Source organism: Ricinus communis, chromosome 9, assembly GCF_019578655.1.
Source record: "Ricinus communis isolate WT05 ecotype wild-type chromosome 9, ASM1957865v1, whole genome shotgun sequence".
Classification (NCBI taxonomy): domain Eukaryota; kingdom Viridiplantae; phylum Streptophyta; class Magnoliopsida; order Malpighiales; family Euphorbiaceae; genus Ricinus; species Ricinus communis.
Window position 1 is genome coordinate 6,251,523 of NC_063264.1, and position 20,647 is coordinate 6,272,169.

At 33.2% G+C, this 20,647-nt stretch overlaps 2 protein-coding genes across 2 annotated transcripts; one reads left to right on the top strand and one right to left on the bottom strand.

Moving 5' to 3' along the window:
* Window positions 1-2,152: 2,152 nt before the first annotated feature.
* On the bottom strand, window positions 2,153-5,621 carry LOC8286873 (oligopeptide transporter 1). Its single transcript, XM_002522742.3, has 7 exons — window positions 5,332-5,621; window positions 4,668-5,119; window positions 4,484-4,581; window positions 3,826-4,398; window positions 3,460-3,727; window positions 3,074-3,256; window positions 2,153-2,947 (listed from the first exon to the last, which is right to left on the bottom strand). The coding sequence occupies exons 1-7, from the start codon at window positions 5,405-5,407 to the stop codon at window positions 2,324-2,326; spliced, it is 2,274 nt and encodes a 757-aa protein (XP_002522788.1). The 5' UTR covers window positions 5,408-5,621; the 3' UTR covers window positions 2,153-2,323.
* Window positions 5,622-11,412: 5,791 nt separating this feature from the next.
* LOC8286872 (26S rRNA (cytosine-C(5))-methyltransferase NOP2B) lies at window positions 11,413-18,788 on the top strand. Its single transcript, XM_015721567.3, has 18 exons — window positions 11,413-11,617; window positions 12,679-12,961; window positions 13,058-13,248; window positions 13,365-13,428; window positions 13,532-13,665; window positions 13,797-13,880; window positions 13,970-14,044; window positions 14,124-14,195; window positions 14,280-14,353; window positions 14,880-14,932; window positions 15,197-15,306; window positions 15,652-15,720; window positions 15,812-15,886; window positions 16,248-16,340; window positions 16,422-16,501; window positions 16,575-16,674; window positions 17,729-18,003; window positions 18,316-18,788. Exons 2-18 carry the CDS (start codon window positions 12,688-12,690, stop codon window positions 18,383-18,385), a joined length of 1,893 nt encoding a protein of 630 aa, XP_015577053.1. The 5' UTR covers window positions 11,413-11,617; window positions 12,679-12,687; the 3' UTR covers window positions 18,386-18,788.
* Window positions 18,789-20,647: the final 1,859 nt, after the last annotated feature.

Sequence of the window (20,647 nt, forward strand, 5' to 3'; positions counted from 1 at the left end):
TTTGATTAATTTTAAGCCAAGTAGTTGCAGCCATGTGTTCTCTTTGTTAAAATAACATAACAATTTTAACTCTTTCTAAGATATTCTTTAAAAAATAATTAGTTAACTTATTAACGAAATAATGTTTCAATTTAATACTATTTACTAATTAAATCTCAAGAAGTTTTATCTTTGCAAAATTGCTTCTTTTATTTCCTAATAAATAGGAAGATATTTGAAAGAAAATGAATTTATTAGTCTAATAATGGTTTATTGTTTTAGAATAGGTTTTTATTTCTTTTAAAACTAATAACGTTCAACCTTGAGATGCCACAAACTCATTTTAATGATTACATACATTTATCTAATTCTTGATGACTGCCCAAGGAAATTGATGTATTGATGCCGAGCTTTTTGTTATTCCTGCCAAACAAATAGGGGTTAGAGAAAACATCGGATTTTATGTCCAATATTTATTTCGACGACCAAACTAATTAAGATTCGAAAAAATTAATAAAAGTTAAAAGCTTTCTTGTGTATGTCGATGAATGATTTACTTACGGAGTCTCTTTTATATATCTTCTACGTTCCTAGTCGCAGTTGTATTTGTGTAATCATAAATATGTCCAAACTGAATTGAATTCTAATAAGACGGCTAAATTGAACCGTATTCTAGTAGAAACTGTCAGGCTAAACCGAATCCTAATAGGATTCCTTCATTTTATTCTCGAATTAATTACCTTATCATCTATTCTAATAGGCCTAATGACACTAAAATCTACACATTTATGTTTATTTGTAAATTTAATTTATTTTTTTTAATTTTTACTTAAATGGTATGATTTGACTAATTGATTGTAATTATAGCCGAATTAAGATTTCGGTTAAAATTAGATATCATCCTCTTAATTCCAGATACTAACCTCTTTTTACTTTACTAATATCGTTTGCCTTTTAAAAAAATGTATAAAATCATAACGAGCACGAGGAAAGAAATGACTTCACTCTCTTTTTCTTGATTCGTGATTTTCACTTGTCATTTATTTTTTTGTTCATTTGTAACCTGATTTCGGTAACTTGTGTGTGATGTGTAAATATATACGACAGTAACGTATAAGTTGTTGATAATAAATAATGACACTTCATTTACTATGTCACTCTATTTTAACTAAAATTTGGCTATAATTACAATCAATTAGTCAAATTAAACCATTTAAATAAAAATTAAAAAGATCGATCAAATTTATTATTCCACGTAAATATTTGAATTTTTAGTGCCACTAGGACATTCTAATATTGTCATTTTAAATGCCTTATATTCCACAAACTCATTTTAGCGCTTACATCAATTAATTAATTCTAAGAATTATACACTCTTTAGAATATTTACGAATTCAGAACAACCATCTTGGGTTACACTTATCGCTACAAATTCAACTGTATATGAATTTATCTGTGTTTGAAATATCAAGGTTGAATGGATTGTGGGAAATTTTAATTAGGGTGCTTCTTTCAAATCCCTTATTAGGGTTATTGAAAGAGTTTAGATTGAGTTTGGGATTACAATTTCTGGATTATTGTGTAAAGCGTTTGTCTGAAACTTTGAAGAAAATACTTGGGTTAGATTTTAAGTATAATGTGAAAAGTGAATGCAAGTAAGATTAGTGATGAACCACTATAACACTCACCAGTTTCTTTGATTTTCTTACTTTTTTTCTATTTACTGCAAATATTCATTGTTTTTTAAAAAAAAATTATTAGTTCATCCAATTTCGATATAATAAATATATTGTATAATATTTTTGGTAAAACATATTTTTTAGGAAGAATTAAGATTATTTTTTTCTTTCAATTTTTTGTTAGTTTCAAAACCAGAAGCCATCCACCATTTAGTTCCAATCCTCGCAGAGCTAGAACTCGGATTGGCCAGGTCTTAGGCAAATCTGGTTCAGATTTGGCACTGTAGAATCATTGCGAGTTCCTCGTCCGAATCGAATAGTAGTCCTATTCATGCTTTCGCCTTCAAACTTGTTCGCTGCATGTGACTTCTTACAAGAAACTAGGGAATTTGAGGTATACTAAATGAGAACAGTACCTGTCAGCAGGTCATTTTGACGTTGTTTCTCCTCTGTTCAGCTAAAGGAAAAACTTAAAACTTAACTCGAAATTGTAATGAATTCTAACTGGAGGACCAATCATAAAAGCTAAACAAATTACAACTAGGAATCTGATAGTCATGCATCACGAATGACAAGCATAATTCTGCTAAAAACCTTTAAGACTGGCAGATTTTACATTTTGTTATCGTAGGTAAAGGAAGTAAAATGCCCTTTTGAAAGACCCGTTACTGAGCAACAGGGCATCCCTCCACCACAATCCCAGGTTGAGTGGGGCATTTTGCCAATGGACAATGATCACCACTATCCAGACCCCACCAGTCAGGACCATAGATATCCTTGGATTGAAGTGCAAAGAAGATGATGATTCCCATTAATCCAACACCAGCACTAAGACCAGCTGATAAGATGTAATTATGCCTGGCCCACCATCCCTTGTTCTTTCTGTAAATGAAGTAGTTGAACAAGGTTCCAATAGCTCCCCAAGACCAGTAGTGCACAGCTTTAGCTGGCGGCATACCTGTTATCCCTGATATGAAAATTGGCATGTGGATGTTCTTGATCCATTTCTTCTCAGGATACTTTTGCGAAAAAAACCATACTGGAAATGGGGCAAGAAGTCCAATCAAGAAGAACCAATTCATCTTTGAGTAGATACCCAAATCCCCAAACATTCTGCGGGGGCCTATGACTCCCCATATGACAGAAGCATGGTAAAAAACATCATCACCAGGACATGTCCATGGGCTTCCATCAGGTAGCAATTCAGGGATACATATGTTTTCAATAGTGGTGAGAAGCCACCATGCGGTTCCAAAGCAGACAGTTGAAGCAACTAGTGTTCCTGCTAACTGGAGACACAGATTACTATCATTGATCATGCCCACACTGGAATCAGTAAATTATTTGCATGATTATACACGAGCAACGAAAAGGAAAGAATGAAAAACATATAAGAAGTATCAATGTAAATTTACCTGAACAAGGAACATGGCTTTGGGAGGGATTTTCATATAATGGCCTAATTTGAAGTCTTGAATAAAAGTTAGTGCTTGAGCCATGCTAATGTAGCCATAGGTTTTGAAAGCCACGTTTGCAAGGGGCTTGCCAGGATACATATATCCGATAATCAGCTCCGTGATTACATTTAACCCCATTTGCTGTTGCATCATAACAATTTCATTCAATATTAGTCGCACGCGCACTTGTTGTGTATCAAATGTTTTTCTTCTGTTAAATTTATTCTCCTTTGATTAGATTCAGAAACCTTGTGGCATGCAAGCCTCGAACACTAAACTACTAGCTACTCAATGGGCATATATAGATTTAGAAACATTTAGTAACAGCGTTAGAGGTACAGTACCATGTTTGTTGTGGCCTGAACCACCCCAACAGGCAGCGTGAACAAAAATGAAATAGCACAAGCTAGAAGAAGCCCCCACCATGGAAGTTGTAATTGTTTATTAAAACCTTCTACCGCAATAAGGGATAGAACTAGGGATACAACTGCGATCATCAAAAACCACCATTCAGGAACTTCTTCATAGTTCTTCCTCATCAGTCTGGTATGAACATCAGTAAACTGATCTTTGATTGCACTTTTAGTGTTCTTCCACATTGTCCAAATAGTCCTATATATTATAGTTTTCTCAGGAAAGTAAAAATCAGTCCAACACATTGAATTCTTACGAGAAGGAAAAAGAGTTAATGTAGAGATCAGGAGACTTACTTTCCCTCAAAGAGTGCGACGTGTGAAAGAGTAGACATCAGAGATGCAAAACTCATTCCATATGCGAAGGCAAATAGAACACTAAGATAGAGCTTGCTGTAATTGTTATAAGCGACTAGATCAATATCGAAATTTTTCTCGTCAAGAACTCGTGAAATGTTGTATGTCTGACCATCACTGTCGAAGGTGTGAGAGGAAAGGATGGGGTATTTCTTAGCTTCAAATGCATTAGACCAATAAGCAATGGGGACAATAATATATAGCACCATGACAAACCCAAGCATAGTGTTTGCGATTGCAAAGAAAGGTACAGCAAGAGGACTCCCCAAGAAACTAGCAACACTCGACCAGTCGACGCCAAAGGAGCCAATACCAAGACCATTTAGGCCTGAACCAATCTGTTGTGCGAGGACCGAGTCCTTCCATATCCAACAAACAAAGGAGAGAGCAGAAATGGAAGGGAAAAGGTATCCTGGAATGATATAGTAAGCAAAGCTTGCCACGAATACGATTGCAAAGAACTGCAGCCTGGTGAGTCCTTTTCTGGGTCTCTTCTCCTTTTCATGTAATGCCCTGCAATTCGCATGACCTGTCAGGCATGAAATCAAGATTCCTTTTGCAATTAGCAAACAGGTTTAGATCGAGAAAAAGAGTATACCTAAATAGAGAAACTTGGACGAGGTCTGCGGGCCACCACATGTATGGTGATTCAACCAGAAACTTTCTGAACATGCCAGCCCATCCATATCCAAGCAACTGATTTTTTAACAAAATGCATGTAATGTAATTCATATAGAAAGGGAGACTAAGGCTAGTATAATCATGAAGATATGCCTACTCACCTGAGTTGTTTGTACTAGCAACATAGCGGCAGCGGGATGAAGAGGTCTTCTATAAAAGGCCTTGACAGAAGTAAGAATGTAGACAGCATAAACACCGTTGGCTCCACAGCTTGCAAATATGGTAATCAACGCATGTTCTTTCATATTAAAAGGCCCTGGATTCAATGAGAAAGACCATTTTGCGAATGGAATTGTAATTTGGTTCTTGGGAAGCACAGCAGCCATGAAATTTCCAAGTGGGAGAACCACAATTTGTGCTGAAACTGAAGTAACAATTAGCTGATTTGTACGGTATGCAAAAAATTGGTTCAAATAAGCAAGAAGCGCGCATGATGCTATCCCAAGAACCCATGTTCGGAATGTCAATACCGGTTGAGTGGGATCGTCGGTGATCGGAACTATCAGCCTTACTTGCTCCACAGGACTATCATCAACTTCTTCATCATCTACTACTGCACATTTATATATAAATAAACAACTCACAACAGTAACATGCATTGGTCACAAATATGCAAGCAAACCTTCTATATTTTGACTTTAAAATCCTATACATGTTCATTTAAATCACAATCTTTTCAGACCAGCAATTCATGATAGTCATAAAATTTCTGGGTCTTGATCCTGCAGTGAGACTCAGGAAACATACCAAATTTTAGACTAGTACCTTTTGTGTCAACGTGGGCTTGATTCTTTTCTGGAAACCTTGATTGAGGGATTGAATCGCCTTTGGCGCTTGCCATGGATCCTTTCCTCCTCGCTCACTTTCCTTTCTTTTTCCTTTTTCTGTTTACTTGAGAAATATGCAGATAACTCGATACGTGATCTCTTCAAGAACGTAGCTATATACTGTCTATTCTCTCTTTCAGGAATTGACAGCTATAAATTAATGGCATATACATATATACTTTCATTTCAAGTTGAAAAAAGTTGAGCACAAAACAGAGTGCTAGTTTATGTATCCACTATTTTTAGAAGTTAAGAGCACGGTTCTTTAGACCAATGTACACCACAATTTATAGTGACAAGATTCTTACATGAATCTTGCATGAACCGTAATCTTATATGATTTTGTCCTGTTCTATAGTTATAGGTAAAATATTACATTGAATCTTGGATGAATTATAGTCTACATGCTTTGCCAAACTTGTCCAAAAAACAGAAAAACATGTCATGAGAAAGAGATTCTTCAAAATTAGTTTCCACCTAATAAGATTCCACTGAAATTGGAAAATTTCTTGCTTTAATCTTTGTTTTAGCTTACGATATTTATGGAACAATATATGTGTCTGTTTTTCTTAATTAGTATATAGAAACTTGCCAGCTAATTGATTTAGCTGCTAAGATTTAGAAGAAAAAGGAAACATTTCACCATTTCATACTTACCACCTCTGACAATATATCCTTAAATATTGAGACAAGCATTAATTATCCAACTCTATAACATCTAGAATAGGCATTACTCACCTAGCAGGATACACCTAGATGCAGTAAGGAAATTTTACCCTTTAATTTGTTCATATCAGAAATTTGAGGAGGAATAATCCAACTTTACTCACACCAGTAATGTTAGGTGTTCAAGCCAGAAAAATAGGACGATTTACCATAAATAGTTCCATTTGAAAATGTCTTAGTTTTTTACTTTTTTTCTTTAGAGAAACTCTTTCTTTGTTTTGGGTCTGGTACGCATTGGACTAAAAATACAAGTACTAGGCCTAATCAGCGGATTCTTGGGGGCAGGGGGCCCTTAATACCCGCATGGATGTCCTGCTCAAAGTATCTTTTGTATACTTTTTTTATACCTGTCAAACTACAGTCTATTGGGTGATTCCCTAATAGTTTACTTGCTCTAAAAAGTCTGAAGCAATTAAGCACTTCCTCCTACAGCAATAATTTTTCAGGAGCAATACCAAAAACTTTCAGAAAGCTTTTACAATTGAGTGACTTGGAATTGAGTAACATCAAGTTCAGTGGTCATGTTCCAAATGGTTCTCAGATGGACATGCTAAAATGATCCAAAATTGTATGGTGAAAACAGTGGACTACTGTGCGGGAAATACCACGCGAGAAAGCATCAGGAAAGCAAATCCTGACATATGTGAAAATGAGAAAATCACCTGTAGCCAAAAGAACAAAAATGAGACAGCTCTAATAGGATAGGATCATAAAAGAGTCTAACTCCTGACCTTTTGACCTAAGAAGTAAAACAACCTCCCACAAAAATCCTCATGTCTCAGGAAAGGCATTAGGGGTATCTCGGTGCCAAGAATCAACCTATGAATCATAAAACTCTATAGAGGATAAAATCTCACAAATGTCGGATAAACTCTAAAAGTAATATAAAATTCTATTATTATGTCATAAGAATTTGGGCTAACCATGTATTCCTAATCTACTGGATGGTTATAACAGAATTGCTGAGCTAGCTCGTATCTTATGGAAAAACATGAACACATTTTCTCTTTGTTAGTTATCACCCTAAAAGATCAGATATAAATATTGGACAGGTTTTTAATAGTTCATTGTCAGTCCATCAATTTTACTTCAGATCTCTAACTTAACTGTTGGAGAGCCATTTGGACACAGTATTTAGTGGCTCGTCTTATGGTGGCTATGTGTGATATGATTTGAACGCTTGGATTGGGTGGAATATGCATGGAGCCAACCAAAAGGAATACAATATCTCTTTTGATTTCAAAAAAAAACTCAAGGAAATTATCATTATTTATTCGATTATGCATGTGTTGCCATCGTGCAAGGGATGTAATATCCTAAAATAAAATAAAAATAACAATATATAAATAAATAATTAAAAAAAAGGAAGAAAACTTTTTTTCTTTTCCTTCTTTCCTCTCCCTTTTTTCTCTTCTTCCTCCCTCACCTCCCTTCTTTTTCCACCGCCTGCCACCTCCTCCAGCCTCCGGCAGCTTCCTCATTTTCTTCCCCTCCCTTGCCAGCATTACCTCCTCCTTCCTTTCCCTCGCTGCCAATGTCGAACGTGGAGGAGGGAGCTATCGCTGCCGAAATAGCCTCATGCCGTCGTCCTTTCGCTCGCCCAATGCTGGAAACGAGCTTCCCGCCGTCGAAAAGCCCCGAGCCGAGCTCCCTAGCCGCTTTTTCCCCGCTGGCAACTGTGTGCAACCTCACCGAAGCCGAAACTTTCGGGCCTCGATCCGGTGGCTTCCGGCGAGTTTCCGGCAAAAGCAGTTATATTTTCGGACTCACCGCAATTCAAGCTTCACGTAGGCACTTTTAGATTTAAAATCCTCCACCTTTGGCAATACCGGCTTTGGGACTTTAGTGTTTTTCGGACCAGCATAATTTCAAATTTTCACCCTCGTATAATTTCGTTTGAACCTTAAAAATTATTTTATAATTTTAGAAAATATTAATCCTATTAATTATCAATTATAAATAATTTAATCTAGTTAGATTTAATTAATTATGATTTAGTTATAAATATCATAAATTTATTAGTATGATTAATTATTGTTTTGTTTTATGGTAGATGTGATTGTGTTTGATTAGTTTAAATACCAGAAATTTTTTATAGGCTGGTTGTGAAATAAATATTAATGACGGACCGTCTGTAATTAATTATGATCTATAGTGTGTTGCGGAGTCAAAAAAAATTAATGAAATTTTGGTGGCCCGACTTCTATTAAATATTTGAAGTGTTTCTAGCAGATTTTGGATTCATTATATGGGGGCAAACGTCCATATTTTAAGAGAGGTTCTGTCGAATTTTCGATAGAATTTCTGATTCGAAAGTTTTTAAGGAGTCTAATATAGGAGTTTAGGCCTAAAAAGATTAAGAATATCTTATTAACTGAGTTATTTTCATGAATAAATAATCCGTCCATCCAGCCAATACCCGAGGTGTAGGAGCAGATTACAGAGCGCGACAGAATTATGAGTTAAAGTCATATAGTCAACTACACTTGTGTCATGTTTAAATTAAATGCAATGCTAATGTATTTATAAGTACTATGATCATTATTAGCATTATTATCATTAATTTTTGGTGATTAATAATTATCGCGAATACTATAATCATCATTATTATAAATTTTATTTTTGTTATTCTCAATATTCTTATTGTCATTTATTATTATTATTGATTATTATCTTTATTTTTTATTTTATTATTATTATTATTACATATATAATTTTTATGTCTACTATAATTGTAACTTCAAGTCGAGGCGGTAGTAGAACATGTCACTTGATGTGTTGCATTAGGAGCGCGTGTGCACCGGTATTAATCAGAGATAGGTAGTAAAAAATTATTTTTGGAATTTGCCATGGTTGAGTACAACTCTCTAGGCTATGAAAATTTGACTGCCGGAGGAAGGTCTCTGGTCGAGCGTTGCTCTCTGCGTCTCGATTTATTTGGAAATCAAGTGACCGGACTGTATTTAAGGACCTTGGTTGAGCTTTATTCTCTAGGGGCCAGTTCTATTGGAATAAGAGAGCTGAAAGGCTGCTAGTATTGAGGTTAAAATTTTGGTGAGGTGCTCGTCCCATAAACATTTAAATTGTATTTTTCTAAACCATGGCATGACACATGTGTTTAGTATATTATGATATATTCTAATTAAATAAATATTTTATTGAGAAGGCTGTATTTATTATAGGACTATATGATTTTAACTTACTCTTGAGGCTGTCAGTCTCAATTTTAAATTTTTCAGGTGACAACTAAGTTACTTGTCGTCTTCCTTTTAATAGTGTGACTTCCTTTTCCTTCGGGCTTATTATAATTAATTTCTACTTCAGCATTTTGAACTATTTAAAATTATAGACTCTCCGCAGTAGTGCACCTGGCATATTATGTTTGAATTTGGTGTGTAATAAGTTATGGAATATTTGCTAGCTTCCAGCTAGAAATTTGTAAATGAAATGTTTGGGTTGTTTTAATAGTATATATGTATGTATATTTGAATTGTCAATTAATTAGGCTTACTATGGGTTCTGGTGGTCTTAAGCCCACCTATTCCCTAATGCTAGTCACGGGCCCACAGATTGAGTCGTGACAAGAGACACTTCAATAGAATTAATAAAGAGGAAAGAAATTCCAACTTATTCCTTAAATGGACTTTAATTCTGTCAATAGATTCAACATAAATTACAGAATTTCGGAGTCCTCTATGACATGTAGCTTAAGAGTGAAGACACGTCATTCATTAGTTTATATAAGAAACTGTAAAATCACATGCATCTTCTATAACTCGGTATCTTTTACCTCCGAATGAACTAAAGCCATTATAAACTATTAAAGTAAATTAACCAATTAAACATGCTTTTATTCTTGACTGTAAAATGAGTGTCCAAAGGAGTACCAATCAAACTTTGGTTAGTGATAATATAATTAAATAAAGAGAAAAGTAGCTTTCACTCATCACTAATATAAACTATAAATACTGACAGAGTCAAGCCATATGATGGAGGTGCAATTCTACATAAAATCTGCTTTATCAAAAGAAAGTGAAACCTCAGGAACCAACAAACAATGATCAGAATTAGCCTATTTTTCAGTTTCATCATTTTGGTTTCGAGTTCTCATTGCAGCCCTTCTCCAATTCAAAATTTTGTACTTGGAAACAGTTTCTCATCAAATAAGAATCATCTTGGTGGATTGGAAACGTGGAACCATATTGTTGACTGTTGCTAATAGGAAGGAGTCGCTTGCAACTCAAAATCTTCATCTCTCCTTTCTCATTTCCTCTATGGAGTTAGCAACTGTAGGAGTCAATTTAGTATTTTTTCTTCTCTCTTTCATTTACGAACATTCATATCACTTGATGTATCTAGTAACAATATACAAGGATGTTAAAAATCATCACTGCCTCTATCACTAGAAAGTTCCAACATCATTCTCAAGATTTCTAGTTGCCTTAGGCACACTGACATTAGTTAAAAGAATTGAGAATTGACTTTGGTCTTCTAATAACCGACATAAATAGGCTATAAATATAGCCTTTGGTACTTGTATTGTGTGTGACAAATGTTATTATAAGTGAAAATTTCGAATTTGTGTAATAATGTGCGACCGTAAGGTGTTAGAGTGTGAGTAAGTAATGTGTATGTGAGAGGGTTGCAGTAATCAATGGTGGATATACAAATTAAAAAGCTGATGACAAGATTATATTAAAAGTCTCGTAATTGAAATTATTATTATAATTAAGCTGACAAAATTCAATTCGATTATATTTAATTTTATAAATTAATCAGTTCGTTTTTAACACTTAAAAGATCTTTAAAATTTCAGTTATCAGTAAGATTTAATTTGATTCACTAAAATAAACAAAATGTATGCTCCTATTAAACGTCATCACTACAATATGCTTAGTGCAATGGCAATAGTAACATATGATATTACTATGTCATAGCCGGTGGCAAAACCAAATTCTCATAATAATTATATATGGCATAGTCGGTTATTAATATGTAAATGAATAGTAACGATAATAGAGATGAGAATTATTTATTTTATTTTTTAATTTATCAATAAACCATTGTTAGCTAATTGTTTATTGACACATGTGGTGGAACTATTTTTTTTAATATGGTGAAGACAATTGCCAATTCAGGTAGACTTATTTTAATTATTTATAAGAGAAGAGCTTAAATTACAGAATTTTATCAATCGAACGATTTAGTTGCCTAAAAATAGTTTAAGGACTAATGCAGTCCTCACACCAAACTTTAAGGGCAAAAGTACACTTTGTCCCAAAAAGAAAAAAAGGAAAAATAGCTTTAGTCGCAGCATCAGCCGTTTCCAATTCTGTGGTAATAAACCCTAAACCCTAGCCCCCCTTACGAGAAAAACCATAATTTAACAAAAACGCAGAGCAAGCAGAAGAAAAAGATCGCTTTAATCTACTTTGATTTTCTTTTTTCTTTCACATCTTAGTTTATATCAACCGCCATCTCCGCCCTTTTAGCAAAAGGTGAGTTTTTTTATAAAAAAAAATTGAAAGCTCATGCATGTTTGTAGTATATAATTTTGAGGTTAGGGTTCTAAGGTGTTTTGATTTTGTATTTTAGTTGCTGAGTTTCTTTTTCTCTCTTTGTTTGCTTTTGGTTCTGTTTCATATGAAATTGAATTACATATATTTTTGTTTTTGTCTGTGCTCTCTTTTTGAGTATCTCATGCTACAGATTATGAAGAGACATTTGCGCTTAGATTTTGGATTGTTAATTGAAATATTATTTCCTTTCTCAGTCTATTAATTCTTATATGTTTCGTACACTTGCTTTCTTACTTGTATGTACTCATCTATACTATCATTGTTGCAAATTAGGCCCAATTTTAGCTGTTTGCTTAATTTGTTCTTGATACTTGTGCTTAGAGAGCTGCATTGCTCCTTGCGCTGGGGCTAATAGCTTTCATGTTTTATGTATAATAGTGTCTGGGGACATCAACCAGTGGTTTGAATTTTGCTTTGTTCGCCTTTCATTGGCATTTTCAATCCCTACTTGGGTGTTCCCTGTTTCTTAATATTCAGTTATCAGTGCTTCTTCTTCTTTACTTTTTTAAAAAAGAAGCTTTTGTTTCTAGTTCTGGAAGGAGGTTATTCCGTTCCTTTGTTGCCGAGAGCAGGAAATTAAGTAAAACTTTATTTGCGTTTTTTGCTAAGCCAGATGGTATTTTATGCTGGAGCTTGAACTCTCACCTATTAGGGCAGGGCTTTGTTGGGGAAGTGTGGTTCTTGAACTTTGTTGTTGAGGTTATTTCTTGAATTAGTTAACAAGAGTTGTTTCTCTGGTTCATTGTTCAAGGGTCTGCAGTAACTTGAAATTCATGACTTAAAAGTTTAAAATTTTTGGTTCTTTTCCTTTTTTATTCCTGCCCTTTTCTTTCATCCCTGTCAACCATATGTAACTTGAAAGTTTCATTGAGAATTGCATTTGGGAGTATGAAAGTTATATTTTCAAATAATGTCCAGTTTCAGTTTGGTTCAGTTTCTTTCTTTCTGTATTAAGCTAAACCCTCTTCTGTGGCACACAGCTTTAATTAATGGCACCTGCTGCACTTAACAAGAAAAAAGGTTCAAAGTCAAAGTCCCAGAAACCTCCACAAAAAAAGAAGCAAAAAGATTATCTATTCACTGAAAAACACCCAACCAAGGATGACATTTTGGATGATTCCGATAGCCCAGATGAGGAAGTTGAAGAACAAGATGAGTTTGATGGAAATGAAGTAGGTTCTGCTTCTGGATCCGATATTCTTTCTGATGGTGAAGGTGATGATCCAATCACTGATGATTTTCTACAAGGAAGTGATGGTGAAGGTGATTTACTTGCTTCTCAGTATTACTTTCTTTTTCTTTGAATGTTCTTGTTTATTTCTTTGACATTTTTCAAACTTCTTCATTATGTGGTTGCAGAGGAAGGTTCAGGCTCAGATTCTGGTATGGATTCAGGTTCAGATTCAGATTCAGATTCAGATGAATCTGATATTGAGAAAAAGTCAAGAGCTATTGATGCACAAAAGGAACAAGAAGAAAAAGATGCAGAGGAAGAACTGCGTCTCAACATTAATGAAGAATCTGATGAGTTCAGATTGCCAACCAAGGAGGTAATTTTTACTTGTCTCTGGTTTTGTTTCTGTGTTTACTTGACTATTGTTTAATTTGATATTTATTGGTACTTATTTTAAGATAGATACATACTTTAATTTTCCTTATGGATTAGGAACTTGAAGATGAAGCACGCAGGCCCCCTGATCTTCAAAATCTCCAAAGGAGGATAAGAGAGAGTATTATTTTCATCCACTTACTTTTTGTTCTTGATCATCATCTGTATCTCCAAATGGATTCATTTGGTCTTAGTTGACAACTAATTTCTCTTTTTATTTCTAGTTGTTCGAGTGCTGTCAAATTTGAAAGATCTGAAGCAAGAGGGAGCTAGAAGAAAGGATTACGTGGAACAGCTTAAGATGGATTTGTGTTCATACTATGGTTACAATGATTTCCTTATTGGGGTTTTGGTGGAGGTACTTCATTTGTTTATACTGTTATACCTGTCCCTTTGCTCACTATGAGTATCCCTTTTTTGCTGCGCATTCCTATATTTTTCTCTTGAGATACAAAGGTTTTGAACCATGAATTGAAATATGACTTGCAGATGTTTCCAGTTAATGAACTCATTGAACTTATTGAGGCTTGTGAAAAGCCACGCCCTATATGCTTAAGAACTAACACTTTAAAGGTAAAACATGCATTTGGATCACTGCACTCGATTTGGATTTATTATTCATTTTCTGCTCCATTTATGAGAATTTAAATTTGTGTGCTTAGACCCGAAGGAGGGATTTGGCTGATGTACTCTTAAACAGAGGAGTAAACCTTGATCCTTTAAGCAAGTGGTCAAAGGTAATTGCTTTGCCACTTCCTTTTATCTTTTGGCCATACATTATCAGACAAGAATTATAGCCTTGACAATTTATTGTAGGTTGGGTTGGTTGTGTACGATTCGCAAGTGCCTATTGGTGCCACTCCAGAATATATGGCAGGCTTCTACATGGTAAATAACCTCTACTCATTCTCATTCTACCACTTTGTATACTTTGAATGGTTTATGTAGTGTTCAACTGTTGTCTGTTCACAGCTGCAAAGTGCAAACTCGTTCTTGCCTGTGATGGCCCTTGCTCCTCAAGAAAAGGAACGAATTGTTGATATGGCGTAAGAAATAAATTTCATGAATCTCTTTTTGTTTTACCACTTTTATTAATAGCTTCTGGTTATTCCACCCCAATTGAGTTTTGATCTCACCAAGATTTCTATCTAATATTAACATCTTGTATGGTATCATGGTACACTGATGATTTATGAGTGAAGAAAGTTATTTTATACTCATACATGCCAACATGATGAAGTTATCATTCTATGACTTTTTGAATGCAATCAGACATAAATGCTAACAGATATCCAGTGGTGAATCTATCATGGCAACCTTTATTGTGAGTTTGTGACAGATCAATTTGTTGAAGTAGTAAATGCTTATGTTGAATTGGAATATTTCTTTATACAGTGTTGTTCATGATCTGGGAACTCAAAGTGACATGCTCTCTCTCTCTCTTTTCTTTCCCTCTCTATCACACACACGCAGTGCACACACAGACATATATAGATACAGTTCGCAGTGTTTGGTGGTCACCATCAGACAGATCACTCCATTCATGTCATGGATAATATATGTTTGTTTCAGGGCTGCACCAGGTGGTAAAACAACATACATTGCTGCTCTTATGAAAAACAGTGGTACGTGGTTATTCTAGTGGATTTAGTAGTGTTATCGATTCTATGTTTCATTTCCATTTTAGTTATTTTATATTCATTTTCAATCTTCCAAAAGAAGGTCTTGCTGTCCAATCATTTGAAAATTAATGAAATTTTCGCATATCAAGAAGTGTGTTATATTTGGTTTTACACTTTCTATAGATATTTGTCTTTTTTCTTTTGTAGTTTAGTATATTGGACATTTACAATTTCAAATTCTTAATGTCTTAATGCAATTTTCACCAGGAATAATTTATGCAAATGAGATCAAGGTACCAAGACTAAAGTCACTCACTGCAAATTTGCATCGCATGGGGGTGACAAACACCATAGTTTGTAACTATGATGGTAGGGAGGTTAGTATCTTGATGTCCTCTCTTTGCTTAATTCTTTTCAGGGACTTCAGGATTTATTAACAATAGGATTTCACTTCCTTGCTATTGGCTAGCTGGATTTTACACTTCAAATACATATAATCTGTTGTTGATAGAAATTACTTTAAAAATGGATGCCACATGTGCAATGTTATGTTTAATGATAAAATATTATCAAATACGTCTTATACTCTAGTTTTAATTAACAAAACCACATCTGTGACCAAACTTTCATTTTTATAGATACTCGAATAAAATTTCTGTTACTGCTCTTCTCTCATACATATCTAATACTTCTCTTTTGTTTTTACTCTTTTATAATTGCAGCTTATCAAGATTTTGGGTCATAATGCTGTTGATAGGGTGTTGTTAGATGCTCCCTGCAGTGGAACTGGGGTAACTGCTTCAGAACTTCACCCAAGCATTAGCTTTTCTTTCTTTTAACTTGCTACTTGATTAAGTTGTAAGGGCTATATTCATTTTGCAGGTCATATCTAAAGATGAATCTGTTAAAACCTCCAAAAGCCTTGATGATATACAGAAATGTGCCCATCTGCAGAAGGTATGTTCTTTCCATGTCTTTTCACATCTTCAGAATCGCAGCTAGTAACTATTGTGCCTTTTAACCTAGAAGGCTACGTACAAGTGGAGGCATAATGCAGTTATGCTCTCTTGAGATGCCTCATTTGATGTAAAACAAAATTACCTAACCAATGCCAGATGGGGTTTGGCAAATAATTGGCACTTCTTAGTGCTCATACCTTCTGCATAGAAGCTGGAGTATGATGTTTTATACTGGTCAGAGAAATTTTAAATTTCTCCTGTTGTTTCAATTTTTCTAATTAAAGTGCTTTTTTTTTTATCATTACCATTTCATTTATCATGTGGGCCCTTTCCCAAACATCTTATATCTTTTTCTGTAGCAATTGATTCTTGCTGCAATCGATATGGTTGATGCAAACTCCAAATCCGGGGGATACATTGTTTACTCCACATGTTCCATGATGGTTGCTGAGGTTTGTTTTTAAGAATGTCTTCGTGGATTCCCAGTTACCTTGCTTTTTACTGTTTCCTCATTCTGAACTTTTAACTTGCAGAATGAAGCAGTTATTGACTATGCACTTAAAAAAAGGGATGTTAAACTCGTGCCATGCGGACTTGACTTTGGACGTCCAGGGTAATGTTGAATTCCACTTACTTGTAGTGTCACAGATTAATTTTTCAGATTCTGAGCTTCTTGCCTTTATTAGGTTTATCCGCTTTAGGGAACACCGCTTTCACCCGTCTTTGGAGAAGACAAGACGTTTCTACCCACATGTTCACAATATGGACGGATTTTTTGTTGCAAAGGTAAATCTTGATCTTCAAAATGCCATTGCCTATTTTGGTAAATGAACAATCTTTGCCTCCGCCGTTGGCATAATTCTTGAACTATTTCTTGGGTTTGACTTCTTATAGCAAAGTTATATCTTGATCCTGGAAATGCGCATGGCCCTTGGGCATTGACATTCTACATAGGCTGTTAAACTTCCTAATACTTACACTTGTAGTTAACTATATAGCCCTTCTGCAGATTCATCATATTTGTGATTCTAGCCAACACATGAATTGATATCTCCACATGTGAATCCCCTGCTTCTATAACCATGCTGGAGTACAAGAACCAAAAGAACAAAATCTGAACTTTGACTGAATAGTTTTGGTTTAAATTAGTGGATTGAGGAGCATGTTACATATCAGCAATGACCCAAAATAGACTTTGTTTACATTGTTATTACTAAAGCAGTTGTTCAGGATCTATCGAAGCTGTGACAACAACCAATGCATGCTTCAGGATCTTTACATGCACGATGATAACCATGCTGATATATAAGAATATAGTCTACTCTACTGTCTACTACATAATATTGTGCCAATAGCCCAAAATTACCTGCAAAACCCAAAATACCTGCTCTTGTAATAAGCTAAGGAACTTGTTCAAGATCTATTTGTAATACTAATGAACACATGCTGTTGAATATTTCACATATGAGACCATACTGGTATACAAAGCCTTAAGTCTGAATTTAAAGGCTAAATTTTGACTTGAAGGTTTTGGTTTCAAGTGGTCAAAATGAGTGGTAATGTGGTTATTATTATTATTCCTAATCCCCTATAATGCAAGGCGGATTTTCAGATCTCTCTGACCTTCAATAGTTCCCCATTCTTGAAGTGGAAAAATATGAAGGACAAAAATTGCATAGTAACGGACCAAATAGTCTCCGTTGCCCCTCTTACATACTGTTTCCAAGGACCTGATCAGAGTGTTGGTTTAGCTTCTCAGGAAAATGATCTTAACTTGGTTTTGGACTTCTATTTTTAGTTCAACTGTTTTGACCCTGAATTCTTATTTTATATTATGCAGTTGAAGAAAATGAGCAATTCAATACCCACTGCTGAATCATCCGAACCTTTAGAATCAGTGGAACAAGCTTCTGAATCAAACGAGAGCAAGAGCGAAAAGAATACTGCAGAGCCTTTGAAGAAAAAAAGTGTTGTGAAAATAGAAAAGGGCGCTAGGGAAAAAGGAAAGGGCCTAAGTAATGGTGTTTCTGATAATGGTAATGTCAAATCTGCAACTGCTGCCAAGAATACAAAGAAAAGAAAATTTCCTTCCAGAGATGATATCTCAAAAATCAGGTAAATGTCTTTCCAATTTTTATTATCTCTCTGTTCATCAGAAAGGTTTATTGTATTCCCTGTTATTCATTGTTCCACTCCTTGATTGGTACTTCTAGAAGAGAAAAACTGCAGGATTGAATCATTTTATAGTTGATCCAAAAAATACAATGGTTTTTATGGTTGTACAGTATTTTGAAGTTGGTGTATGTCATCTGAACACCATGTTTAGCAAAATAATGTCAACAAGTCATTAATTCTAAATCTTTTCCTCCAATAAGTAGTATGGTATATCTTGATAGGGTTAGAAACTAAAACTTAAAACTGCTGCAGAGAGGAGAAGAGAAAAGCTTTAAGAGAAGTGAAGAATAAGGAAGCAAGGAAGAGCCGGAGGAAAGAATGACAAGGTGGTGTAACTCAACAAAGCATGATGACTGCTAGTAGCTGTAGAACCAGTGAACTTCACCATACCAATATGTCCATTTTATAATATAGTTGGAAAGGGTATTGTCCTACATGGGCTCGTCTATTCTAGCCTATAATATTTTGTTTCTAATTATTAGTATAAATGTAATAGGTGGGTTTTAGTTGCCAATTCTTTTATATCCAGACCTTTTGGCGATGGAACCAATCATGAACAAGATCACAAGAATATGGAAATTGTGTTTCTGGTTTTCCTGAGTTAGAATTCCTTATTTTTCATTTGCATTATGCCTGTAGTTGCTAAATGCCTTGCTTTAATTTGGTATGGCATAGACTTCAATTTGTAATGTCCAATTTGCCACTTTATTTCGTGGCTTTCTTTCTTCTTTTTTTCCTCAATTTCCTTTTTTATTCCAGAATTTTTTACTTTTTTTTTTATCCTCTGCTGGCCTTTTCTTCTTGATGATTCGCCAATTCTTTTATTTAAGTAATTCAGCAAAACTAAGTGATCTTATACAATTAATTTTGGAAAAGAAAAAAGGGAAACTAGGTATGACTGTAATTGATATTTAAATAAAAGAATTATAATTGATACTTATTTTTGCATTAAAAACTATTTAAATATTGAAATGTTAATTTATTAAATGCTTGAAAAATATAAAAATTATACGAATATTATGAGAGTGATGTGTTTAATAAATTATTACATAAAGTAGTTGTCACAAAAAAAAAGAAAATGCAAGTTAAATATCTAGTTTCCAATTTAAATGAGTGATGATAATGATCTAAGATAATCTGACAATGACTATAATTTTTTATATAAAAAATACAATTCTCACTTTATTCTTTTTTATATATTTTATAATCTATAAAATATATATTATTTGCAAGCTTCTAAAATTTTAATTTTATGATCAATAGGAAGCATTAAATTAACAAACATAAAAAAAAAATGATAATGATATTTAGATTCTTAGCTTTTTCTCTAGATATATTCTTTAATAATTAAAAACTATAAAGTATTTTCGACATTTATTAATTTCTCAATTATATAATTATTAATTATTGAAGAAGACAATAAACTGTTTCCTTATAATTTTATTAATTAATTAAATTTAATATTTATTAAATATTAAACAGTAGAAAATTTAATTATACTTTAAAAAGTTTCATTGCATACGAGCATTCAACTAAATTTGGGGCAATATCAAAACTAAAAGATTTACTAAGAAAATCGTAAAGTTATTGTGGCTCATAAACTAAAAATTTGTTTATAGCAAGAAGAATTTTCTGGGCAAAACACCAAACATTTCATCTTTCTGCCCTCTTAATTGTTTTTCAAATGATTAAACTATTTAAAAATATATGTCTATATTTATATTTTGACTAATAATAAATTAAATTTGTATATTTATTATTTAATAAATAATATATATTAATAATAGTCAATACTCTATAATTTTTTCTAATAGAACCTCTTTTTCTATAAATTTTATTTGATTTTTTTCAATATTATCGATAAACATATTAATTATATATTATTGATAATAAAAATATAATAATATGCTAGTTTTAAAATTATAATCACAATTTAATTAAAAATAATTTATCGATTAATACATTAATTATTTTTATATAAATTAATATTAATAATAAAACAAATATTTTATTTCTTAGAAATCATTTGTATATTAATGGAGGCTAAATTTTTTATATATCAGTTTACATGTCAAAGAAACAAATTAAATAAATATTAAAATTTAGAAAAATATATTTAAAATTTGTTAGAACTTTTTAATTCAGTATATATGGAACCTAGTTTTCTTTACACCCCAATAAATCGTTCCATGTGAACAAAATAGATTATACATAATTTAATACTTATTATTTACAGGAATTTTTAGAAATATTTCAAAATTAATAAAAATATTTTTTTTACTGTATAAATTTTTAAAAAAATATTATTTTTTTTAATTTTTTAAATACGGTGTGATTATTTTTAGTTATTTTTAATTTTTTGATTGTTTTATAAAAAAAAAACCAGAATCCTATGTTTGAAAAAAATTAAAAAATATATTTTTTATATTTTCATATTAAAAAAAAATTACACCATATTTTTAGTAAAAAAACAAAAAAAAAAACACATAGATATCTTTTGTTATTTTTCCAAGAATTTATGACTTGCTAGTCTCTCTCTATATATATAGTCCAAATCCTTTGATTTTGATAGTTTTATTATAAT

Bases quoted from the DNA above. Each gene is read 5' to 3' on its own strand.
- LOC8286873 (XM_002522742.3), bottom strand. From the start codon at position 5,407: ATGGCAAGCGCCAAAGGCGATTCAATCCCTCAATCAAGGTTTCCAGAA. The intron at 5,120-5,331 runs GTACTAGTCTAA...ATAAATGTGCAG, and splicing joins AGCCCACGTTGACACAAAAG to TAGTAGATGATGAAGAAGTT. The intron at 3,257-3,459 runs GTACTGTACCTC...ATGATGCAACAG, and splicing joins TTCAGGCCACAACAAACATG to CAAATGGGGTTAAATGTAAT.
- LOC8286872 (XM_015721567.3), top strand. From the start codon at position 12,688: ATGGCACCTGCTGCACTTAACAAGAAAAAAGGTTCAAAGTCAAAGTCC. The intron at 14,354-14,879 runs GTAAGAAATAAA...TGTTTGTTTCAG, and splicing joins GAACGAATTGTTGATATGGC to GGCTGCACCAGGTGGTAAAA. The intron at 15,307-15,651 runs GTTAGTATCTTG...TTATAATTGCAG, and splicing joins GTAACTATGATGGTAGGGAG to CTTATCAAGATTTTGGGTCA.